The sequence below is a fragment of the Castor canadensis genome, chromosome 5, assembly GCF_047511655.1.
Source record: "Castor canadensis chromosome 5, mCasCan1.hap1v2, whole genome shotgun sequence".
Lineage (NCBI taxonomy): Eukaryota > Metazoa > Chordata > Mammalia > Rodentia > Castoridae > Castor > Castor canadensis.
Window position 1 is genome coordinate 1,774,361 of NC_133390.1, and position 26,104 is coordinate 1,800,464.

The window sequence follows — 26,104 nt, forward strand, 5'->3', positions numbered from 1 at the left end:
AAATAAAAAAGAACTAATTATAAATTCTATACCTGAAAAAATTTGGATAATTGTATTTATGGACTGATGGATGGGATAATAGTAGAATGGACAGGCTGTGAACTGGAAGTGATGAAGTGGCCAGGATGAAACTGGAGAGTAAAGATGACAAAAATAGTAAATAAATGTGTAGCTTATGGCAGAGAAATTTCATATTTTTCCTTTGCCTTTGAAGTCAGAGGAAAAAATGGGGGAACATTTGAAGAATAACTGTAAAGACTTTTCCAAAGCTAAGACTCAAGTTACAAGTTCATGATGTGCTAGAAAAACAACCAAATGTGACCATTATCAAGGCAAAGACAAGTCATTGAAAATGACCAGAGGTGAAGGACAGCTTCCCTTCCACACCACATCATTAAGACTTACAGGAACAGGGGAAGAAAAGCACTGGGTGGCATCTTTAAGGGACTGAAGGACAATAACTGCACACCTGGGACTCCAGCCCAGGGAGGACACCATCCACAGGGGAGGGGAAACAGACACTGGCAGACCAGCAATGACAGCAAACCCATCTCCAGCAGGCCCACCTTGAAGGGGACACCAATAGGAGTGATCAACAAATATCAGAGAATGGAGATTTTTAGAGCCAGAAGTGTTACAAGAGGTGAAGATGTCCCATGAAGTTAAAAAGATCTACCCACTAGGAAGATGCAGCAACTCCAAATTCAAATATACCTAATCACATAGCTTAAAACATACAAATAAAAAATTCACAGGCTAAAAGTAAAACAACAGAAAGGTAAAATCAGAGTAGGGGACATTGATACACCTCTCAATAATCAATAGAAATGGAGACAATACAGGAAAGCAATGTGAGTCAACTCCCCATATAGCTATCCTTATCTCAACTATCAAAAACCCTTGGTCCTTCCTATTGTTGCTTATACTCTCTCTTCAACAAAATTAGAGATAAGGGCAAAATAGTTTCTGCCTGGAAGCGAGGGGGTGGGGTGGGGGAGAAAGGGGGGTTGAGGGGTTAAGGGAGGGTGTGGGGGTAAGGGGGGAGAAATGACCCAAACATTATATGCACATATGAATAAAAAAAAAGAAAGAAAGAAACAGAGACAATAATGGATGGATGGGTGGGTGGGCGGTGGATGGATGGAAGAGTGGGTGGGTGGATGGATGTATGGATGGATGGAAGTGTGGGTGGGTGGATGAAAAGGTGAGTAGATGGGTGGATGGGTGGAAGGGTGGATGGATGGATGGATGGGTGGGCGGGTGGATGGATGGATGGAAGTGTGGGTGGATGGATGGATGGATGGATGAAAGGGTGGATGGATGGATGGATGGATGGTTGGATAGAAGGGTGGGTGGATGGATGGATGGATGGATGGATGAGTGGATGGATGTATGGGTGGGCGGGTGGATGGATGGAAGAGTGGGTCAATGGGTGGATGGATGGATGGAAGGGTGGATGGACGGATAGATGGATGGATGGATGGATAGATGGATGGATGGATGGATGGATGGGTGGGTGGGTGGATGGATGGAAGAGGGGGTGGATGGATGAATGGAAGGGTGGGTCAGTGGATGGATGGATGGAAGTGTGGGTGGATGGATGGATGATGGATGGATGGACAGATGGGTAGATGGATGGATGGAAGTGTGGGTGGATGGATGGATGGATGGAGGATGGGTGGATAGATGGATGAATGAGTGGATGGATGGATGGAAGGGTGGTTAGGCAGGTAGATGAATGAATAGATGATAGGCAGACCATTGATCTGCACTACTTATGGATCCTGCATTTGTGAATTTTTACCATCTAATACTTACTTGCCACTCCAGTCAGTACTTGTCCCTCTGTGGTCTCCCGTGGACATCAACAGAGCTGGGTGACCCAAGGCTCCTGGTGCATGTGCTCCAGCAGGGTGGGACGAGGTGATGCTGTGCCTTCTTTCAGCTCTCATCCTGAAGACAAGCATTCTTCTACAGTCCCCTTAGTGCTGTGTGGTTTTGCTGTATAGAATGTCCCTGAGGGCGGGGTGCCAGGGCTGTGCTGTCTTCAACTCAAGGCTCGTGTGTCTTAGGAGAAAATACCTGTGTTCAGGCTGCATTCTATCTGCTGTCTGTGAGTTCAATGTTAATGAAATAATACAGATTAATAAACGTGTCTGTAGATGGAAACACATCAAAAAAGGTCATTTGTTGATTGGTTAATGAACACATTGGGACCAGCAGCTTTTGGGAACCCAACCTGTGCATCCTCCGGCACCATCAGCTCATTCAGTGTTGGTGACTTGTAAAATGATGAGAATGGCTGTGAACGCATGCATGTCGGGAGGGGAGAGAGGAAGGGAGAGAAGAAGGGGTGAGAAGAGCTGCTTCCGGAGGACAGAATGGGGTGGGTGCTGGCAACAGGTGGCGGGAGGCTCAATTTTTTTTGATACAATTTCCATCATCTAATCAGGTTATGCTTCTCTTTAGGAAAGGGACACTAAGCCTTCTAGCAGTGCTTGGGAGACAGGCTGGGTAACCAGACAGGCAGAAGGACTGGTGAAGGGTGTCAGCAGCCTTGGAGGAGGGTTGAGCACACAAAAGAGAGGGCCAGAGAGTTGTTGAGGCTGTGCACCCCGCCACTGCTCCTTCTGCTCAGAATGCCTGACCCATGGTCCAGGAGGCTGCCATCATGGCTGAGGGGAGACTGGGATGGGGGCACTGAGAAGGGTTTGGACCAGGGACAGCACTTCTCTAGAACCAGCTTCCTGCAAAGGGAGCAAAGCCCTGCGCTGCCGGGCCAGTGGCTGGACGAAGCCCAGCAGCCATGGAGGGACCACGGCAGGTCCCACCATGCAAGCCCAGCCTCACTGCTCACAGAGCCCACACTGGGCACGTGCTGGTCCTGTTGCTGCTCCTGGGGCAGACGCTGGCTGGGGAAGAACAAGCTGGACAACATCCCATGCAAACAAACACCCTAATGAGCGGGTCACCAACAGGAAAGGAGGCTGTGGGCCAGACAACAGCACAGGGATGGGTATAAAAGCCATCATCCCAGCACCTCACACACACACTCACCCACTCACAACTCACACACTCACTCACACACCCTCCTCCAGCCCAATCCCCACCATGGCCATGTCCACCATGTCCGTCTGCTCTGACGCTTGCACTGATGCCTCCTGGCAGGTGGACGACTGTCCAGAGAGCTGCTGCGAGCCCTGCTGTGTCCCCAGCTGCTGCCAGCCCAGCTGCTGTGCCCCTGGCTGCTGTGTCCCAGCCTCCTGCCTGACTTTTGTCCCAGTAAGCTGTGTGTCTAGCCCCTGCAGTCAGTCAGTCTGCACCAGCTTCTGCACGCCCTCGTGCTGCCAGCAGTCTAGCTGTGTACCCGTGTGCTGCAAGCCTGTGTGCTGTGTGCCCATGTGCTGCAAGCCCGTGTGCTGTGTGCCCGTCTGCTCTGGAGATTCCTCCTCATCCTGCCAGCAGTCTAGCTGTGAGCCCTCTTGCTGCTCCTCCTCCCCCTGCCGGCAGTCCTGCTGTGTGCCCGTCTGCTGCAAGCCCTCCTCCAGCGTGTCCCTGCTCTGCCGCCCCGTGTGCAAGCCTGCCTGCTGTGTGCCTGATTCCTCCTGCTGTGCCTCCTCCTGTCAGTCCAGCTGCTGTGGCCCAGCAGCCTCCAGTGTGTCCCTGCTCTGCCGCCCTGTGTGCAAGCCCGCCTGCTGTGTGCCTGATTCCTCCTGCTGTGCCTCCTCCTGTCAGTCCAGCTGCTGTGGCCCAGCAGCCTCCAGTGTGTCCCTGCTCTGCCGCCCTGCCTGCTCCCGCCCAGCCTGCTCTCTCCCGGTCTGCTGTGGCCTCTCCTCAGGCCAGAATTCCAGCTGCTGCTAGGTTCAGCTCAGGACCAGCAGGCTCAGGTCCCTCCCCATGGGCTCCTCACACCCCCTCAGTCTGCTCCTGACATGGGTTACACACGTTCCCCAGCCCAGGACGGGGCCCCCATGTGTCCATTGTGCTGACCTGAGCTCTCCCTCCTCACTCTTTCCTCCCAGGAAAGAGTGCCCTCTGCATCTCTATCCCTCCTTCTCCGTTCTTCTGCACTGAGTCGCTTGTCCTTGACCTCCACCTGTCAGCTCCTCCCAGACTCCAATAAACTCAGTGATCACCTGACTCTCCTCTTGCGTTTGTATGAGTGACACTGTCTCCTCCAGCCACTATTTCTAGGAGAGAGTGACTTAGCCTTAAAATCACAAGGGCTGGTGCTAACTCCCCTGGGAGTCACAGGTGGCACTCGGGGCCTTACCTAGACAGACCCAGTCCCAGACATGGCCTGGCTGGCCACCCACAGACATGCCCTAGGTTCTTCAGACCCCTGTGCACCATCCCTCCCATTGTTCCACAAGTACTTTCCCCTCCACCCCTACACCCCTGGGAAGCAGGTTCTTGGGCTCCAAGCACAGTAGCCTCTTAGGCCTGGGTCATCCTGTGTGTCTGTCACCTGACAGCTTCTACACGTTCAGCAGAGCGGGGATGGGGAGAGAGGAGCTGTCCCAAGCTTTTAGATGAGAAACTCGATGGGAACAGAAGCCCTGTCAGGTGGGAGGGAGGACACACTGGCAGCCCTGGAGCAGGGCACAGGGTCCTCTGCCAGGACCATCAGACTCTGTGTGTGCTGTCAGGGACAGTCACAGCTGCAGGGCTGTGTCACACCTCCATGCACAAAGGGCCATGGACAGCAGCCCCCTCTGACCTCATGATGACCTTGGTGACACCCAAGGACACAGGTGGGCAGCCCCATGCTGACAACTGAGGAAATTTCTAGGCAGGATGACTCGAGGAGCTGTGTCCATGGTCGGAGGTGTTGAAGCCAATGGACCACCATCCAGTACATGTCCCGAACGACCGTGTCCATACTCACCCCACCCCAGCCCCATGGACTAGGCCCTGCCTCCCTCTGGGGTCCCCTCTCCCATCCCACAGGCCCGTGTCCACAGCAGAACCCACAAACAGAGCCCCTGCTGTCCCAAGAAGGCCTCAGCCCCTGTCACTCCTGTTCTCCAACCTGACACCCAGGACCTGGGCTGTGACTTCCAAACCCTTGGCCTCCGTACACCACGAGCCCTGGATGCCCAGGGCGCCACCTTGCTACCAAGAACACAGACATCTGTTCCTGGCTGTACATTGATAGTTGATTCCATTCCGTTGTTGAACGGGCACAGCACTGAGTCTGTGCACCTGCACAGCACACCTGGTTGTCTCCAGGTCTCGATTGACGGACGAAGCCTCCAGGAACAGAGGCTCTCAGAATGTGCGAGCAAATGTTCCCATGTCCCCTGGTTGGATCCTAAGGAGTAGCACTGTCCAGCCTTGCAATAGGATGGGGTTACCTGAACTCCTAGCAGCCATGTTGTTTTCCATCCCTACCAGCCATGATGAGGGTGGCAGGCATTCCCTGCCTCCACACCAGGTGTTTTGTCCTGGGCCCTCCAGCCTCCCTGGTGACCACTGTGTGTGGCGTCTTCTCCTGCTTCTTTACCATTTCTGCATCTTCTTCAGCGAGGGGCTGATTTTTTTTTAATCAGATTGTGTTCTTCCGAAGGTGGAAGCATTCTTTAGACATTCTGGACACCCGTTCTTGTCATATCTGGATGGACGTATGCTGCAAACACTGTCCCCGGCTCTGTATCGCCTGAGCAGTGTTTAAGAGCAGAGCCTGTCATTTTGATGGTGTCCAGTTCAACCTGTTATCTTCAGTGGTCTAAGAAGACTTTGCTTAGGTCAAAACCAGCCAGATCGCTGCTCTGTTTGCTTCCAGGTGTTTCCTGCTTGCGGCGTTAGCTCAGTTCTAGAATCCTCTGCAGGTTAATTTTCTAATGTGCTGTGAGTTGCTCCATCTTCATTGTCCCCTGAGCCACTGTGGTCAGTACCCTGCTGGCCATATCTGTGTGGCTCTATTCTGCTCCATTCTTCTACCATTTATTCTTGAGACGCACATTGCCTCTTCTATTGGTGCAGTGTCAAATTAAATCTTTCATTTACTTATTTTTAGTATTATTTTTATAGGGCTGGGGTTTGAACTCAAGGCCAGGCAGGTGGTCTGCCACGCCCCCAGCCCTTTTTGCTTTAGCCCAGGGCCAGCCTTTGAGACCCTCCTACATATGCCTCCCACGTGGCTGGGATTACAGGCACTCACCACCATGCCACACCCCTAAACGAAACCCTGAAATCAAACAGTGCAAGTTCTCCAACTGTGTTTTTCTTTTCAAGATTTGTTGGCTGTTCTAGGTCCTTTGCATTTCCCCCATAGATTTTATTTAGAACCAGCTCATTAATTTGGACAGAAAAGCCCACTGGAGTTTGACTAATATTACACGAAATCTGTAGATTTAACCGAGTCATTCAATCCACAAACACGATATACCTCTCTGTCATTTAGGATTTCTTTAATTTAGCAATACTTTGTCATTTTTAGCATATGGACTGTTAAGGTCTATATACTAAAATAGCATATATCTATTTTAAGTTAGTCTATCATTTTCTTTTTTAAATTATTATTATTTTCTTTTTAGTTAATAGTTTTATAACCAGAGTCCTAGGCCAAAGGCCCAATTCCAGGGGTTATAACATGTCAGGTTTGGCTACTTATCCCTAAAAAAGCAAACAGAAAAGTAATGGTGGAAAGGCAGGAAAGGATTTTAATCCCAGAGTCATGTGAGGATGGAGATGGAGCAGCCCAGCCCATTTTCAGGCACTGGCAGGAGCTTTTGGTTCAGAGAAGAGTCAGGGAGGGGACAGGTGTGCGTGGTGACCACAGTCTCGGTCAGGGTGTGGCCTGGCTGGTCCTCATCAGCTCTGATTCTGCGAGGTGGCCTCAGACAAGTCCTTATCATTCAAGGGGACAATCCAGGCTCCCTGAGATGATGGCTTCTGCCCAGAAAGGAGGTGGCAGCCTCAGTTTCCCCTGTGGACTAAATGCTCCCATTTGGGGGTGATGTCATCATGGGGTGATCTGTGCGCCAGGCTCTCTGATCCTGGAATCCCCAGGTGACCGCAGATTTGGGACAATGACTGGGGACACAGGCGTCTTGGCAGGGCTGTGGAGTGGCACATGGTGAAAGCTGACGGTGGACGCCCCATTGCTCTCTGCGCCTTCAGCCTTCTGGGGACGGTAGGCGAGGTGTCACCAGGGTTTAGCCTCTGAGGGCTTCGTGCGCCTGCTGCAGAGTTAAGCAGGGGTCTGACCCGGAGTTTTAGACACAGGAGAGGACGGGAAGGAAGGCAGGGACGCAGGCTTTGTCCTGCTTTTAGGGGACAGCAGCCCAGGTGAGGACCCGTGCTTTGTAGCAGAGCAGTTTCTAAGGATCCATTACGGTTTGTTTCTGATTTCCACCTGTGTAGAAAGACACTTTTGTACGCTGACACTTTTGCATGGTGCAACGCACTGTGTACCTTTCCTAAATTCGCTCTTGAACTCCACAGATTTTCTGTGTAGCCCTTGATCTTGTTAGTGCATGATCAAGTTGAGTGACTAGACAGATGTCCACCTCCCTTTCCTTCTATTCTTCTATTCTTCCTATCTGTCTTTCTTCTTTTGGCAGCACTGGGGTTTTGAACTCAGGGCATGGTGCTTGCTAGGCAGGTGCTCTTCCACTTCAGCCACGCCTCAGACCTTTTTCACTTTATTTTTCAGATAGGGTCTCAAGGTTTTGCCCAGGACCTTGACTCTTCTACATATGCCTCCTGTGTAGCTGGGATTGCAAGCGTGTTTGCTGATGCCTGGCTTGTTTTGGAGATAGATTTTCTGTACTTTTTGCCCATGCTGGCCTTGAACTACAGTCTTCATAATCTCTGCCTTGCAAGTATCTGGAATTACAGGCTTGAGCCATCACACCCAGCCCCTTTCATTTCTTTTTTCATCTTACTGTCCTGTTAGGGACCTGGGGTGCAATGCTGAGTGATGTAACAAGAGTAGACATATTGTCCCACTCCTGGTCTTGGGGAGAAACCCTTCTGTCTTTCTTCATAACATCTGAAGGAAGTTCCCTTTTATTTCTAGTTTGCTGGGATCTTTTTCTTAAATGAACAGACGTTGAGTTTTGTCAAATGGCTTTTTTTCACCTATTAACAAGATCATAGGGCCTTTTCCTTTTGTTTGTTGATTGATTTTTAAATGTTAAGCCAACCTAACACTCCAGAAGTAAACTCATTTAGCTGTGTTTCTTATCCCTCTCAAATATTGCTGGGTTTATTTGCTGTTTGTTGAGAATTTTCTACCTCTTGTCATGAGATAGGAGGACATATGGTTTTTTTCTCCTCTCGACGTGCTTGTCGGCCTTGGCACTAGGGAGGCTAAGAATTTCTCTCCCTGTCTGGTTTTCGAAATGGTTTGGGGAGATCAGCCCCACTTCTTCCACAAATCTGAAGAGTCCAGCCGTGGAGACGTTGGGTTTAGCGTTTTCTTCTTGAGAAGAGTTTTAACTATGGATTCACTCCCTTCCATTGGTAGAGGAATGATACTCAGCTTATGTTTTTCTTGCGTTAGCTTTTATCATTTGTGTCTTGCCAGCTTTTTGCGTGGGTGTTTTGTCTAAGTCATCGACCATATTGGCATACAGTTGTTTGCGTGGTTTTGATCAGCCTATGAATACTGCAGAATCTGGGTGGCAATCCTTTTTCATTCCTGGTATGGGTGATTTACTTCTCCTCTCTTCTTGACTGGTAAAGCAGACACTGTGTGCTTGGTCTTTTCAGTCATTTTGGCCATTTTTGTTGGTGGCTGTCTACGCTTCCTGGTTTTTCCTTCCTACCTGATTATTTGGGGCTGGACTTGTGTGTCTGTTCGTGGCTTCTTTGGGTGGAGTGAGATTGTTAACTGTAGTACTCCCTTCTCCTTTAACAGATCAGGTTGAAGCTATCCATTTTCCTCTACCGGGTCAGCTTTGTCTCACAGTTTTTCATACGTGATTTCAACCAAAACTTTCCTAGTTTCCCTTGTGATTTGATTCATTTGGCCTTGAACTCAGGGGTTTTTTTAATGTGCTATTTAATTTACTTGGCAGTTCTCCAGATATCTTTCTTTCATGATTGCCTGCATCGTGGTGACACAACACTGCCTGTGATTCCGTGCGTGGATGCTTGGGTTTGTGGTGAGTCTTAGCTCGTGGATAAATTTGGTGTCCGTCCACGGCAAAATGCTTTCTACTATTGTGGACAGAGTATTGTATTCGTGTGAATAAAAAGGCTGCTTTGTGGTGGTTTTTCAAGTTTTCTGTATCCTTTCCAATTTATCAAATTTGGGAAACGGCCATTTTGACTTTGGTATTTTTCTACCCTCTTCCTCCCAGGGTATTCCATGTGTGCCGTAGGCCACGGAGGCACGGTTAACTTGCAAAATTTTGTCCCTCACTGTCCCTTGGTTAGGATAGTTTCTATATCTTCAAGTTTCTTCTCATCTTTAAGCTCATCCTCTCGATTTTGAGTTTTTTATTGTTGCTCTTCCATTTTTCAGCTAAGATTCCCTTTGGTTATCCCTGCTCTCCTCACTGTTCTCGTCTCCTCCTACATCCCTGAATGTGGGTAATTAATCCCCGCCTGCTGACAGGGTTTGTCTCTGCGGCTGTTCTCAGGTCTTGGTGATGGTCTACATTTTCCCATCCTGTGTATCCAGTAACTGTTGTTGACCAGAGCTCTGCCTGCTTCCACTGAAGAGTCCCCACATTCTTCCAGCCAGAGTCACACCTGTGGGCGCTCGGTCCCCTCAGGGTTCTGTCCTTGTGGCCAAGTTGGGATGGGCAGAGCAGAGCCGCCAGTGCTCCAGGGCAGGCTCAGAACCTCAAGGGAGGCAGGCCTTTTCTCAGATCTGCAGTGATGCTTCTGCCACTCAGTGAGGCCTCTGTCTGCAGCTCCATCTGTCTGTCTCCAGCTCTCCATCAGCTCCAGGTTCTGCTCGCCTCGCGGCTCCCTGGTTGTGTTACCAAAGGCTCACTCCTTTGACCACACAGAGCCAAGGGCAGGGCCTCGAGGAAAAGGAAATAAGGTTTTTTATTTGCCAGAAGAAGAGGGGGACAGTGAAATTCAGTCTCCAAACTCTATTGTCCCACTCTTGAGAGAGAATGTCCAGTTTTTAAGGGACACTCAGGAGCTCGGTTCCAGGTACGTGATGGAGCGCAGCCTCAGACCACACAGAGGGCTTGGTTCTTAGCTCCTGGTTTACTGGTGCCACATCTCTGAAGTGGTGTGTCTTGTTGGACAGAGGTCAGAAGGATATAAAGGAAGCGATTGCCTGGGTTAGTTGAAAAACAAATGTTAACTTCAGCTTCTCAGTATGGGAAGAGAGATCATAGTTGCTAAGTAGTCCAGGGGGCAGAAGTGGCAGCAGGTATCTGCCTGGGGTTGGTCAGGCAGGGCCTGGTTATAATCAGAGGTGGTCTGTCTTGCAGAGACCCTGCTATTCCTTTCCTGAGAACAGGTTCTTCCATCTCTTGCTATAAAAATGTTATCAGTGAGTCCTGTCCTTCCTGGATTCCAAGGTGACCACAGGACAGAATGGCTCAGACCACAGATACAAAGTGGAGGCTTAGAGGCCCGGCTTTTATCAGTTAATTCGTGGGCCCAAGTTACAGAGTCTGTGCTCCTCAGCCAACTCAGCATTGAGTACTTCTTACAACTGCTCTCCGCCCAGCTCACAGGGGTCTGCACTGTGTGAAACGGCTTAGAACCCAGCAATGTGTGCCAGGGACCCCCATTTCACCACAGCACTCCCCCCTCTCCTGTGTCCCTCCCCATGTACTCCAGCCTGCTTGAGCTCTGCTGTCCGCCTCCCCCACCCAGGAAGACCACCATGCTGCTAGGACCTGGCAGTGCACAGTGACAATATAATTGCAGGCTCCTCTCAACTATCTCTCTGTCACAAGGACCCCGGTCCTCACTGGCAGTCGTCCAATGTGTGAAAACAGTCATTTGTGGCTTTTCCCCATTTTCTAGGTATTTAGGGTGAAAGGACAAGTCTAGTCCACCGTGGCACAGGGACGGCCAGTTCAATCCTTCACTCTCTTCTTTGACAATTCAAGGTCTTTCCCTGACCCTGAAACCAGCCTGCCCCTTCCCACTGTGGAAAATGCTCCAGCCAAGTTCCAACCCAAGCCGAGACACACCTACTCTGTGCAGCCAGCCTTGTCGCTGAGAGACACAAGATCATCAGGTCAGCTCTTGGGCACACTGGGCCTCATGAGTATTGTCACCAACCCCCAACCTAACCAAGTCATTGGTGTCTTGATCTGTGGGGTGATTAAGACAAGACATAGAGGCAGAGCCCGAATACAGGGGCAAGAGCAGGTGGCTGGGGGGGTAGGGGGCAGGGAGGGGCACGGGGTGCTGACCTGGACTCTAGTCACTGCTGGTGTCCTGGTGAGAAGTGAAAAGACATGTTTTTAGGGAGAGCCCAAATTCGCTTTAAGAGTGGCTAAAGCAGGTACCTAGTTATAGAACGTCAAATCTCCCTAAGTTAGAATATTAAGTTAAGGTTTGAAGCAGAATACAATAGGACAACAAGCGCACGCTCAACTGTGATAGTGAACCTCGCAGGTCAGAGTCAGCCCAGTTAGAGGGGTCAGCTAAGAGACAAGCACTGGCTTTGTACTTGACCCTGGGCCCTAGGGAAACAGACAGGTGAAAGAGTCCCAAGGGGAGGGACTCTGGTCACTTTGGCCTTTGCTGGTGGCCATGACGTCTCTGCAGGGGTAGATATGGCCTCTGGACAAGCGTGCTTCTGCCTCTAGCCATCACCTGAGTTAGTCAGCTTTCTGTCACTTCCATAAGTACCTGAGACAATCAAATACAAAGATAAAGTTTCATTTTAGCTCACGACTTTGGAGGCTCAGGTCCATGGTCAGCCTGCCCTGTTGCTTTGGGGCCTGGGATGAGGCTATGCCATGATGGGAGTACATGGGGAAAGAAGCCACTCACCTCACAGCAGGAAGTGAAAGAGAGACTGAGGAGGGGTGGAGTCCCAAAGCCCCTTCAAGGCACCCACGTGTGCCAGGGAGACTTTCAACTAGGCTCCACCACTTCCCAATGGCACCAGGCTGGGGACTAAGCCTGCAGGGGACACACATCCAAATCATGGTCCTACCCTTTGTGTTTTTGCTAATTAAATTAGAAATCAAGGTAGTATCTCTCATCAAATGAAATACCAATAAGAAAGTTTCGCTTTTGGTAAAACAGTCATCATGAGCTCAGGTCCCAACTGCCAGCAGAAATGGGATAGATGGGTGGGTCACTGCCCCGTCACCTCTCAGCAAAGTCCCTCCTTGATCACAGAGTTGGCTTTGTAACTCCACTGAAATCCTTGATAGGAACTGCCATCTTCTCTCGCTTTACACAAAGGGAAGCAGCACTTTGTTCTGACCAAGTCACTTCTACAGAACACTTATTATTTTCAACTGTCTGGTCCCGTGTGTGAGGCTCACACACTGAGCTGGGTGGTGGACAATTGTGTGTGTACATCTGCGTGGTGAGTAATCCACCTTTTGGAGGGTTGGCTCCAGCATGGCAGGCACTCCGTGTCCCATCTTCCCCTTCCTCCTCTGCTGCAGCTGAGCTTACCTGATAGTCACTGGATAGAGTCATTACTTCCCCCAGCAGTCCCAGCACACCATTGTTCCAAACATGATTTTAAGTAATTTCTTAAATCAGGTGTCTGTTCTGGCCAATCGGGCAGCCCACGTGTTCACCAGGGTCATGATGTGCTAGCTGTCAGCCACCACAGCCATCACGGGCAGACATTTTCAGCGTCAGTCTCAACACTTCCACGCTAACAAGGTTCAGAGGGTGGAGAGACCAGGTGTAGACACAGGGACCTGGCTTTGCCCACCAGCCTGTTTCCACCAAGGTCTGCTCCTGACTTCAGTGGCATCACAGAGCAACAGAGGGAGCTGTTCAGGGCTGGTGGAGTGGCTCAAGTGGCGGAGTGCTTGCTTTGCAAGTGGGAAACCCTGAGTTCAAACCCCAGTTCCTCAAAGAAAAAAAAAAAGACCCACTGGCTAAAGAGCTGCAAAACCCACCCCACCCTTGCCATATGAACCCCTGGGAGCCAAGCACCTCTGCACAGGACAGCAATAATTCTGAAGGACAGCAGAGCACTAGATACAGAAGAGGAAGACGTGGCCATGGGGCCCAGGCAGGGAACGCAAATAGGGACCATGGGAGCCAGTGCTGGCTCAGAAACAGAGGCCTTTATTGATCAGTTTGCTCAAGTGCATCCAGAGAAGGGCCAGAGACACAGTGACCCTCCAGGGGCTGGCAATGTCCCCTCAGGGGAGGGCACTACCTTGGGCAGTTACTTCCTCGTAGCATTCAGCTGAGCAGCAGAGGGGACCAGCAGACACCAGGAAATGAGCGAAGTGCTAGAGCAACTCAGGATGTACCTGTCAACTCACAGGTTGAACCTGAGCTGCTGGCCCTGGGGACTGTGCCCATCAACAGCAGGGCCCACTGCAGGCAGGGCGACAGAGCAGGAACACACTGGAGGCTGCTGGGCCACAGCAGCTGGGCTGGCAGGAGGAGGCACAGCAGGAGGAATCAGGTACACAGCAGGCGGGCTTGCACACGGGGCGGCAGAGCAGGGACACACTGGAGGCTGCTGGGCCACAGCAGCTGGGCTGGCAGGAGGAGGCACAGCAGGAGGAATCAGGCACACAGCAGGCAGGCTTGCACACGGGGCGGCAGAGCAGGGACACGCTGGAGGAGGGCTTGCAGCAAACGGGCACACAGCAGGACTGCTGGCAGGGGGAGGAGGAGCAGCAAGAGGGCTCACAGCTAGACTGCTGGCAGGATGAGGAGGAATCTCCAGAGCAGATGGGCACACAGCACACGGGCTTGCAGCACACAGGCACACAGCAGGACTGCTGGCAGGGGGACGAGGTGCAGCAGCTGGTGCAGACTGACTGACTGCAGGGGCTGGACACACAGCTCACTGGGGAGCAGATGAGGGTCAGGCAGGAGGCTGGGGCACAGAAGCTGGGGGCACAGCAGCTGGGCTGGCAGCAGCTAGGGGCACAGCAGGGCTCGCAGCAGCTCTCTGGACAGTCGTCCACCTGCCAGGAGGCGTCAGTGCAAGCGTCAGAGCAGATGGACCTGGTGGACATGTTCATGGTGGGTTGGGCTGGAGGAGGGTGTGGGTGGTGTGGTGGGTGGTAGGTGGTGAGTGTATGTGGTAGGTGGTGAGTGTGTGTGAGGTGTGGGGCTGTCAGCTTTTATACCCCTCCCTGGCTGTTGTTCCGTCGCAGCTCCAGCCCCCACCCTTCCTGTTGGTGTTTGGAGCGAGTTCCTGGAAAACAAACAGCAGCTATATTTTGGTTTCCTGCATCCTGCTCAGCTTAGGAAGCTTGGCATTGCCCAGGTATCTCAGGGAGACAGGGGAGGTGGATACAGGTCATTTGGGGCCAGGGTGGGCATGCTGTCTGAGGGTGAAGGGCACGGTGAGCACATGGCCTGTGGGTCACTGAAGACTCGGGCCTCTTGGGCTACTGACCGGGCTCACGTGGACCGTGACTGTGATGCAACAGTGTATTTGTTCCTTGGGTCACATAGCAGAGCTCCATATGCTGGGTTGTTGAGCGGGCATTGCCTGCCTCATCTCACCACGTGGAGGCCAAAGTCCAAGCCCAGGCGTCACAGGCTGGCTCCTCCTGAGACCACAAAGGGTCTGCCTGGGCCTCCCAGCTCGGGGTGCTGCTGGCCTTGCTGGCGTCTGTGGTGTGCAGAAGCATTGCCTCCCTGTGTCCAAATCGCCCATTTTTATAAGGACACCAGTCAACTAGATTAGAGTCCCAGCCAGTGACCTTGTCTTAGCTTGATCGTCTACAAAGACCCTATTTCTAAATGAGGTCATAGTCACAGGTACTGGCATTAGGACTCCAATGAAGACCTGCTGTGAAGAGACCCAATGGCTGAGTCAGGCACTGAAGGACAAGTCCAGCCACAGCCTCTCTCATGGACTCTGGCCTGGAGCAGGTGCAGTTCGGTGGAGAGCAGGCCCCACAGGAAGTGAGGCCATTGCAGAACTGCTTGTGGACACCGGCTTCAGTATGTAGGCTGATTTTTTAAAATTTTACTTTACCAAACAATTGTTAAGAGGAGAGAGAGACCCATGTCCCCTATGCCAGCTTCCTCTGGTGTTCCCACACAGGCATCCACAGGTCAGTCACAGGTCTATACATTAACAACAAAAGACTAACCCACTCATTTTGGCAGTCGGCACAAGAGCCCTTTGGCTCAGGACCCCACACGACTTGGGGAACGCCCTTCCGGTCTGCAGCAAACTGACACTCTCTCAGTCGTCCTCATTTGTGACCTTGACTCTTAGGAAGTGTTCCCCAGTGTGGGCCTGCCTGGTATTTTCTCATTTACACTGGGGTTAAATCGGGGGACCATCCCACAGTGAGGTGTGGTCACACTGCAAGAGGCCAGCAGGTCTTACCACTGGCGACATCTTAGCTATTTTCCCCTCGTTAGTAAAGGTGTGAGGGAGACTTCTTGAGACTTTGCAAATATCCCATTGCTGTGTAAAACGTCTGCCCAATACATTTTTGCACTGCTCTGGGAACCTGACCCACAGCCATGACCCCTGGGGGCTCTGTTGGGGTTTTTCTACCCCCGTCCCATCTTTATTTGTGAATTGAAATGTGAGGTAGAGCTGTCCCTTTCCTCCACTCATTTATTTGTTCCTTTATTTACTTATTTATTTCAGTATTGGGAAAGAATATTTATTTTGTTGTTTGAACATTAGCATTTATTTATTTTGTTCCAGCTGGCCCAACTTTTACCATCAGGAGCTCTTCCATTTGGGTTGTGGGATCCTTCACACGTGGAACCTGAGGGCGGCCCATCTCCTGAGGTTTCCTCCCTCATGCTGGAGCTGGAGGCTATTCCCAGTCTCCCTCGCCAGGAGGCTGAGATGTGGGCATGGGGCACTGGCCAGACCCCAGGGACAGCCATGTGGCAGGGACAACCACGTGCTTATTGTGGCCTCACAACAGACCCTGCCCTGCTTCCCGCTGTTCTCATGGGCCTTGTCAGTGAGCTGCTTCAAGAAAAGGGTGTTGGCTGTTGTCCCCATAGCCTGGAAGTGACCCCAAGACTCCTGCCACAGTGCTCTCAGGCCATGACCCTTATTGCTGCAAGGAAGAAACTAGGAAGGGTGTTCCTGGGATTTCTGGGGCATTCTGAGGCTTCTTGGAGTCTGGAGGGCCTGTGTCTGCCCAGGAATGGTCCAGCAGTCTCTGTAGGAAAGGGACACCTTATCCCAGCCTGGCCTGGTGCTGCTGCCCACACACAAGGGCACGGGGTAGGAATACATCTGCTCTTCTTTTCAACCAGGGTCTTGAAAGGTTTTCACGGGGACAGGCATCCAGCCATGCTCTGAAGTCTTGACCAGGGCTGGGCCATTGTGAAGATCAACTCACATGAGACATTTGAAGCAGTAGTCCTGGCGTCAAGGATCAATAACACTGGTGTGTCTGAAGCCGAACATAGAGTTGGGTAGATGCCCTTGTGGAAGTCTCCTGTGTGAGTTGCGGTGTCCTCTGTGCCACCGGTATCCCTGGCCGAGTCTGTCATGGAGAGTTGTCAGTGGCACCTGGCTTGGGGTCCTCTCCTTCATAGCATTTCAGCCATATTTATTTACTTTGGCTGGGGCTTGACACGCTTGACACAAAGACTCCATGTGGTTCTGACAATGTTCACAAAGTAAAACACTGAAATGTCCAGGCTGTGGCTTGTCCCCACCCCAGCTGCCCACAGATGCTGGCTGTCCCAGTCACCTGGCAGGGGAACACCGCCTAACCCACCTGTGATGCCTTTGACACAGATCTGCGTCCCCTGGACATCCTGGCAGAGGTGGTCCCTCCGAATGGTGCCGCGGGAGGAATCCAGACCGTGCAGGCCCAGGGCGCATGGGGCCTCCAGCTCTCGGCTGCCAGCCCCCGCGCCGTGAGCTTCCCTGCCTCCAGGATTTTCTCCAGATGTGACCTCTTGCCCGAAGAGTTCTCCATCGTCGTAACCTTGAAAGTCCCCAACCTTCCACCCAAGGTCAGTGGCAGTTTTTCTTCTGTCAGGAGCACCTGAAGCTCCCAATACCCATGCCGGCAGGGTGCAGGGCTGACCTGGTCTTGCTGGTGGTGCGGCCCCCATCACTGGCGGAGTGGGGCAGAGTCTGCATGACCACTGGCTGGTATCTCCTGCAACTGTGAGCAGAACGCTTAGAGTTTTTATCCTGACATCCACTGGCAGATGTCAGCAGTGAGATCTCACGTACAAACCTACACTTTGTAGGCTTTGTGGTGTGTGGCCCCATCAACCCCAAATCTAGCCTGGGAGACGGGGAACAGTGGTGTCTCTCTCTGCCCTGTACACATACTGACACACATACGTACAATCACACACTGACTGACACACAGACACACAAAGATTCCCAAATACACACGGACACACATGGGTTCTGGGACAATACATAGTAAACAAAAATGAATTTTTATTTCCAATTCAGAATTAAGAAACCAATTAAAAAGCAAAGCCCCATGTGGCAGGCGTGCGATGGGTTTCCTCCAGTAGCAGGCCACGATCCTGGGACCTCCCTGACCCCTTCATCATCCCCTCTCCCCCAACCTGCCCAGCCTCGGAGTCAGCACTTCCCAGACTTACCGTCTCCCTCCTATTCTTCACCTCGGCTCCAGTGTTTCAGGCTCAGTTCTCCATCTTCTCAGTGTCCCCTTGAATGGGACTCCAACATTTGTATCCAGTGACCCTCTGTGGACAGTCCCAGTGCATGGGCCCCAGGGGGCAGACACTGGTGTTGGACTTTCAGTTCTGCTCAGTTGTTCTTTATTTTTACTTTATTCACCACACAAGTCACACATTTAAAGTTCATGATTTGAGAATTGTTAGTGTGGTCACCGATGTGTGCAGTCAATTTTAGGGTATTTTCATCACTTCAGAAGAAATCCTGTGCCCTTTAGGCATCCCCAACCCAGCCTTAAGGAGCAATGAAATCTCTCTCTAAATCTCTCTCCCTGGGGTCACCCTGCACGTTGCATATAAGCAGAATTATGTAACCTGTTTCTCTTGTGATTGCCTCTCTTGCTTACCATGGGTTCTCAAGGTCCGTGTATCAGAACCCCATCTGTTTTCATGGCCGACTAATACCCCACTGTGTGGATTTGCTACATTTGAACCGTCCATTCCTCAGCCAAAGGTTTCCACCCTTTGGCTATTATGAGTGACACTGCTCTGAACAGTCACGCACATGTTTCTGCATAGACATGTTCTCACCTGTCTTGGGTACGTATCTAGGAGTGGAATTCTTGGCGCACATTTTAACTCTATGACTACCTTCTTGAGAAACTGCCAGACTGATTTCCAAGATGGGCCCACCATTTTATTTTCCTGCCAACAGTGTCTGAAGGTTGCAATTTCTCCACTGCCTTGCTCACCCTAGTCCTTAGCTGATGCTCTGATTCTAGCCAACCTGGTGGGCAGAAGTGGTATCTGGTCAGGTTTTAATCTGCATTTCCCTGATGAATAATGGTGTTGAGTGTTTCAAGTGCAGATTGACCATTTTGTATCATCTTTGGAGAAGTATCGACTCGGGTTCTTCGCCCAGTTTTCCGTCGCCTTAATGGCTTTTTGGTTCCATTGTAAAGAGTTCTTTATGTATCAATTGCAAATATTTGCTCCCACCCTGTGGATGGCTTTTTTTTTCACTTTGTCACTGAGGTTCTTTGAAACACAAAACTTTAAAATTTTGTAATTTGGGTGGCATATGTGAGAATCCATTGCTAACTACAAAGTGATTAAGATTTTACGCTGTGCTTTATTCTAAGCGTTTATTCTAAATGTTTTAACATTTGCATTTACGTCTTGGTCCGTTTGAGTTAATTCTGTACGTGGTGTGAGGTAGGGGTCCAGCCTCATTCTTTTATGTGTAGGTGTTTGGCGTCCTGGCTCCGTCATGTAAGACCGATTCTTCCCCTCTGCTGGTTTGTGTTTTACACACCCCGTTTTATTCCACTCATCCCTCACTCATTTGTATGCATTTAGTCTTGAGTACTGTAGTTTCATGGTAAAATTTTCATTGAGAAGTTGAATTTTCTTTTCTGATCTTCTATTTCAAGATCATCTTGGCTGTTCTGGGTCCCTTGAAATGATGTACTGATTTTCAAATCGACATCTGCAGAGAAGTTAGCTTGGCTTCTGGTAGGAGGTGGGGAAGTCTGTAGATCAATCTGGGGATCAACACTATTACAACTTCTGGTCCATGGACAGGTGATGCTTTTCCACTGATTTGCATCTGTAACAAAACAAAAGTAATATTTTCTAGTTTTCAGAGTTGGGTCTTGTGATTAATTTGTTAAATTTATTCCCATGGACTTTTTTCTTTTTGATGCCATTATAAATGGAATTATCTTAATTTCATTGTTTGCTCGTACATTGCAAGCAGACAGATATACAGTGGGTTTTGTATATTGACCTCATATCATGTAACCTGAGCTGGTTTGCGAGTTTTCATAGTTTTTCACTTGATACTGTATGGTTTTCACTAATGAGATCATGCCCCCTGAAAATAGAGGCAATGTTTTTACCTTCACAATTGGGATGCCCTTTATTTATTTTTGGCTGAAGTGTCCTGACTAGAAGTGCCAGAACTGCGTTGAACAGAAGCGGCAGGAGTGGGCACCCTGTCCTGCTCCCGCTCGTAGACAGTTTCACTCAGCACGATGTTAGCTGTGGGTTTTTAAAAGACACCCTCTCCAGACAAAGAAAGCTTCCTTCCACCCCTGGCTTGCTGAGAGTTGTCCTTCACCATGTGCTTTTTCTGTGTTTATCGAGATGGTCTTATCATTTTTGTCTTTATTTTGCTGATGTTCTGTGTTGCATTGATTGATTTTCAGATGCTAAACCAATCTCTCATTCCAGAGATAAATCTGGAATGAAAATATGACCATTGTGCTAGTCAGCTTTGTGTTACTCTGACAAAATACCTAAGAAAATCAACTTATAAAGAGGAAAGGTTTATTTTGGCACAAGGTTCCAGAGGTTTCAGTCTATGGTCAGGTGGCCCTGTCACTTTGGGTCTATAGTGAAGCCGCACATCATGGTGGGGGAAGTGTGGCAGACAGATCTGTGAAACAAAGAGTGGAGAGAGGAGCCCAGGACCCCAGTATCCCCTGCAAGGGCCACACCCCAATGACCTCACTTCCTCCCACCAGGCCCCACCTCCCAAAGGCCCCACCAACTCCTAAAACACCGCAGGCTGGGTTACCAAGCCTCCAACACATGGGTTTTAGGGATCATTTAGGATCCAAATTACAGCAGCCGCAGCGCCTGACTCTTTTTGTCAGATCCCGTCTCCCAGTACTTTGTTGAGCATTTTTGCACCAATATCGTGACAGGAAATGGTCTGTCGTTTTCTTCTTTGGTGACATCTTCATCTGGTGACAGTATGAGGGAATGCTGTCCTTGTGGAATGAGTAGTTCTCTAGTTTTGAGGCGAGTGTGTGAAGAATTGGTACCAATCCACCTTAGTTTATTTCTTCATAATGTTTATTATCTCCCCGCCTTGAGGGTCAGTTTCTCCAGGACCTCGGGCAGCAGGTGGGGCTATCAACTTGAGACCTTTCCTAGTGTTACAGGTGTTCACAGCTGTCTGTTTCACTAGCGCAGTGCTGGTTCAGATTCTCATTTTCATTCACCCGACACCTCTTTTGATTTTCCTTTTCATCTCCTCTCTGGCCTCTTGGTTTTCAATGACTGTGTCATTCAACTTCCGCGTTCCTGAGTTTTCCCATTTTTTTCTGTTTTTCACTTTTAATTTCATTCCGTTGTTGTCAGACTGCATCCTTTGTATGATATCCATCTTTTTTAATTTACTGAGGTTTGTTTCACGGTCTAGCATGCACTTTATTCCAAACAGAAGGACTCTGTCACAGGAGCGTGCGCAGATCCCTGTCCAGGTTCACTGGTCCCTTGTGTCATTTGAGTCTTCTGTTTCCTTGTCGATCTGTCCAGTTGTTCTATGATACTGAGACTGGGGCATTTAAATCTTCAGCTAATGTGTTGAATCGTGAGGCTCTCATTTCCACCAGCTTTCGCTTCGTGCGCTTTGGTGTTCTGTTATTGTTTGCACATATGTTTGTATTTGTTATAGCTTCCTAAAGCCCTGACCATTTTGTCTATAAAATATCCCTCTTTAACTTTTATGAAATTGTAATTTTAAAGTCTATTTCATCTGATCTGAGCCTAGCCACCTCAGTTCCCTCGTGTTTGCTGATAGATGATAGTCAGATATAAACACACACACATGTCCACTCTTTTGCTTTGGGTCTGCTGAGGTGTCCCTCCTGCAGCGTTGAAGCCTGTTTGTTAGAATGTGGTCTGACATGCTCCGCTTTTTACTTGTTTGTTTCACTCACACTTACTGTCGTTGTTGGTACACATTTGACTCTTGTTATTTGGAGGTTTTGTAGTTCACTTGCCAAAATTGATTTGTAATCCCTAAATCAGCACATGGGGGTTGCAAATCACGAGCATGCCAAGTGGTGAGATGTTTGAGTCTCTTGATACACATTTCCCCAGCCGAGCTTCAACAAGGCACGAGTCTGCCTTTGTTTCTCTCGTGTGTCTATTTAGTACCACACATTTTTGTGCCTTTTTTTTGGTGATTTTTGCTTAGAATGGCCCTTGGACAGTCGTGGAGGACTGACTGGTGCTCCACAGCAGGACGGCGGTGGTGCGCCTGTGGAGAAAGTCAGACGGAGCTGCAGAGGTTCCTCTGAGTGTAAAGACTACACACATAGCAAGATCGCACTGATGAGTTCAAGTGTGGCCAGAGCTCTGACGAGCAACGGGACAGGCTTTGCTAACCCAGTGTTTGCCACGATTTTGTGTAAGACCTTTACTGTGACGGTGAGAGCCCACGTCAGCCGGACTTGTGTCTGCTGTTCCTCCGTTTGTTCCCTTACGCCTCTCACGCACTTTCAGTCACCAGTCCTCTCCCCCCTTACGGTTATCTTTTGCAGTGAGTGAATATTTTGATTTTCTAATGTAGCATTTTGATTTCTTTAATGGTTTTTCACTATTTTTTTTCAGCTTTTCCTTCATGGGTGTTCTGCAAAGCAGCAGAATCAACTTTAGATTTGAACTAACAGCTCCAGTGAGATAGAAAACAAACGTGCCTTTCCTCTTTGCCCTTCCAGAGGTCTTGTTGTGAGACATATTAGTTCTACAAGTGTTTAAAACCCAACAGCGTACTGTTAAAATTACTTTCCTCAAGTCAGTGGCTTTTGAGGAGTCTCAGAGAGCAAGTACATTGACACTCTGAGCACCTCCATTTCCTCTGTGGATTCAGGGTGCCATCTGGAACCCTCCTTTCCCAACACAGCTCTGCCCCTGTGGGCCTCGGGCTCCCTTTGTGCTGTTTCAGCAGATGGACTTGCTTCCACATGTTACAGGTCCATCAGTACATTGTGCCCATCTTTACACAATGGCACTTTTCTCCCAAAAATCATATCATCACCTTTACTGGTAGTCTTCATTTCTCACAGCGAATTTCTGCTAGTAGTCACATGTGTCCTGTCTGAAGAAGTCCTTTAGGTATATTGTGAAATGAGTCTGCTGGCAGCGGATACCCTCCATTTTTATTTATACGGGGATGTTTTTATCTTGCCTTCATTTTTTAACTATAGATTTATTGGGTACAGGATCCTGGGAGGAGAATTTGGACGTCTCCCACTGCCTCTGGCCTCCCTGTGTCTGAAGGAAGTCAGCCGTCACTCTCCCCAGGAGTCAGGGTCTCTGTCAGTGCCTCATCCTTTACTGTGATACGTCTATTTGTGGATCTTTTATGTGGATTTGATTTGGAATTTGCTGAGCTTCCTAATATGTAGATTGACATTTATCAATAAATCTGCCAGTTTTCAGCTGTTATTTGAAATATTCTGGCCTGGCTTTGCATGGGGTGCACCAACAGAGCCCCAGCTCTGCCCATCAGTGCTCAGCAAGGCCCCAAACCCTGCAGGCCACTGGCTCCTGGCAAAAAGCGTAGACTAACTTTGGAGAATCTGCAGTCCAGTCTAGAGTACCACCAAGGTCCCTGCCCTTGACCCTTCAGAGACTCGGCAAAGCACAGTGACCACTGAATAAGGAGACAAGGAGTCCCTGACCAGAGCCCAGGTGCTCACAGCACCAGATGCTGCTATTCTGCACTCAGTGTGACAGAGTCCAGGACTGAAACAGCCACCACCTCCTGGAGGTTTTTTGTTCTGTGGAGGAGCCATCCTGGGGTGGAGGCTGGCTGTGACTCTGGGACCTGGCTGCAGATGAAGCTGTCCAAACTGTGAGAAGAGGAAGACTATGTAAGCATTGTGCACACTGTCAGGAGAGTTTGAAATAAAACACATTTTCCCATTATGGTCACCCTCCATGTGCTAGGCCTGCACCTGCCTCCTGCCCCACTGTGAACCACTCTCAGTCCCAGAAAAACACTGTCCCTCACACCTGCCCAGGAGTCACCAGGCAGAAAGGTGCCCCCAAACTCCCGTGACAACCAACGGCATCAGCCCACAGAGCACACCCTGCAGAATGGCTGAATGTCCTCAGCCCTGTCCACAAGGGGGTCACAAAGCTGCTGTCCCCATCTCTACCTAGCAGTAGAAGCTCTGCTCACAAGAACAGATGCCCCTGGGATGGGACAAGGCTGCCACTTCCAGAATATCACCTAGACACTGCTGTCCCTGCACCTGGAGTGCATTTTGCTGCAGTCAGAGCTTGTCTTCTGGTTCTACCCAGGGACAAAGTAGCTCAGGACAGCCTGGTCCCCATGGAGCCCACAAGTCAGCAGCAGCCACAAACAGGGCAACAGCAACACAAAAACAACACCCTGACTCCAAACAGAACCAGGAAAGGAAGGCTTCACTGAGCCACAGCTGGCTGAACACAAACAGCTTGATGGGGTATAAAGACCCAGAGCCCAGAGCAACTGACCCACTCACAACCCACTAACCACCCACCCACCATGAACATGTCCACCATGTCCGTCTGTTCTGACGCTTACACTGATGCCTCCTGGCAGGTGGACGACTGCCCAGAGAGCTGCTGCGAGCCCTGCTGTGTCCCCAGCTGCTGCCAGCCCAGCTGTGATGAGTCCTGCTGTCAGTCCAGCTGCTGTGCCCCTGGCTGCTGTGCCCCAGCCTCCTGCCTGACCCTCATCTGCTCCCCAGTGAGCTGTGTGTCCAGCCCCTGCAGTCAGTCAGTCTGCACCAGCTGCTGCACGCCCTCGTGCTGCCAGCAGTCTAGCTGTGAGCCAGCTTGCTGCACCTCGTCCCCCTGCCAGCAGTCCTGCTGTGTGCCTGTGTGCTGCAAGCCCGTGTGCTGTGTGCCCGTCTGCTCTGGGGATTCTTCCTCATCCTGCCAGCAGTCTAGCTGTGAGCCCTCTTGCTGCTCCTCCTCCCCCTGCCAGCAGTACTTCTGTGTGCCCGTCTGCTGCAAGCCCTCCTCCAGTGTGTCCCTGCTCTGCCGGCCTGTGTGCAAACCTGCCTGCTGTGTACCTGATTCCTCCTGCTGTGCCTCCTCCTGCCAGCCCAGCTGCTGTGGCCCAGCGGCCTCCAGCGTGTCCCTGCTCTGCCGCCCTGTGTGCAAGCCCGCCTGCTGTGTACCTGATTCCTCCTGCTGTGCCTCCTCCTGCCAGCCCAGCTGCTGCTGCCCAGCAGCCTCCTGCGTGTCCCTGCTCTGCCACCCTACCTGCTCTCGCCTAGCCTGCTGAGGTCTCTCCTTGGGTCAGAAGTCCAGCTGCTGATGGGAATTGCCCCTTGTGCGTGGGGCCACACTCCAGAGTTGCCCTGGGACTGAGTCTCACTTCCTCCTGAAATCCTTGGAGCCTTGAGCCTTTCTGGGTCTCTTTCTGCCCAAAGCCACCACCCCTCCAGCAGGCGGTGGTGGCTCTGGTGGCCTAGCTGGCTCCCAGTGTCTTCTGGGCTGATGCTATCCTGGCTGATGGCAGTTTCTGTCCTTCCCAGGACAGTGACCTTTCAACAAATAACAGCCTTGTGTCCCATCAGAGGCCTTCTTTGCATATCTGCAAAGCATGGGAAGAGCTTTGATGTATCATGGGCCACTGGCTTTGAGTTGTGCACAGGGTGACTGTACCCCAGGGAGGGCCAGCCTCCTGTGGTAGTCATTCCCTTCCAGCCTCCAGTGTGAGGAGACCTCCCCCACACACACACACACTGGAGACCCCCGTGGCTCCTAGATAACTGCCCTGGTTAGGAATAAAGTGGCCATCTGTCTAGACCCTGCCTGAGCACCTTGCTCTGTGCTCTCATCTCCCTGCCTGGGCCCAGAGCTGAGCCACCCTCACGTCACCCTTCTCCCTGACTGTGACCTCCCAGTGTCCCAGACTGGCCCTCCCTCTTTTTTCTCTCCCTCTGCTCAGCTCATCACCTTCTAAAAGACCCTCCTTAATGAGTAAAATAAATGATTCTCACTCCTGGGAGATATCGTGAAGCTGGCCCATTCTTTGAAGCAGCTGTTTTACTATCCAAGTAAGGGAATTTCACCATCTGACAGTCTCCATGGCCCGGTTCTGGTCACTGCAATTTCCGCCAGTTCTTGCTCCTGGTGTCTTTTTGCTTGTGTGCTTAGTTGTTTGGGATTGTGTACTGGTCCTTGTCTTTGGAAGAACACTGGTGGCACTGTGGAGAACTTGGATGAAGGTGCTAGGAGCACTGAGAGTCCAGGACCGGTTTCCACTAGATCCATGGCTGGTTTTTTTTTTTTTTTGGACCACCCAAAGCTTATGAGTTTGGGCTGCAGAGCAGAGATAGGTAAGGCAGGATGTTCCCTCTCTGGGCTGGGTGGTGGGCATGGCTCTCGGTCTTGACACCTGTCCCTTTCCTCCTGCAAAGCAGCTGAATGCCAGGTTTAAGTTTACCAGGTCAGCAAACTCCCCCAAAGACCCATCGGCTTCTGGGTCTGCTCAAGGCTGAGGGCCTGCAAACTTGGACAAGAAGGGGAAAAAGAGTCGTGTGCACGCTCACCTCTAACTGAAATTCAGGGCTTCAGCCCATTATCAACCCAGACGACG

At 50.6% G+C, this 26,104-nt stretch overlaps 4 protein-coding genes across 4 annotated transcripts in view; 3 read left to right on the forward strand and 1 right to left on the reverse strand.

Annotated features, from left to right (window-relative positions):
* Positions 1 to 26,104, forward strand: part of Tspear (thrombospondin type laminin G domain and EAR repeats) — a 188,969-nt gene that overhangs the window by 121,081 nt on the left and 41,784 nt on the right. The window contains exon 2 of the mRNA XM_020177219.2: positions 16,838 to 17,058. Coding sequence (XP_020032808.1) covers positions 16,838 to 17,058 — 221 coding nt within the window. The remainder of the gene's footprint in view (positions 1 to 16,837; positions 17,059 to 26,104) is intronic.
* LOC109694954 (uncharacterized) lies at positions 3,043 to 4,133 on the forward strand. The gene has a single exon (XM_074072509.1). The coding sequence runs from the start codon at positions 3,112 to 3,114 to the stop codon at positions 3,859 to 3,861; it is 750 nt and encodes a 249-aa protein (XP_073928610.1). The 5' UTR covers positions 3,043 to 3,111; the 3' UTR covers positions 3,862 to 4,133.
* On the reverse strand, positions 12,695 to 14,182 carry LOC109694955 (uncharacterized). The gene has a single exon (XM_020177205.2). The coding sequence runs from the start codon at positions 14,118 to 14,120 to the stop codon at positions 13,446 to 13,448; it is 675 nt and encodes a 224-aa protein (XP_020032794.1). The 5' UTR covers positions 14,121 to 14,182; the 3' UTR covers positions 12,695 to 13,445.
* On the forward strand, positions 23,328 to 25,519 carry LOC109694973 (uncharacterized). The gene has a single exon (XM_020177232.2). It carries the CDS (start codon positions 24,038 to 24,040, stop codon positions 24,782 to 24,784), a length of 747 nt encoding a protein of 248 aa, XP_020032821.2. The 5' UTR covers positions 23,328 to 24,037; the 3' UTR covers positions 24,785 to 25,519.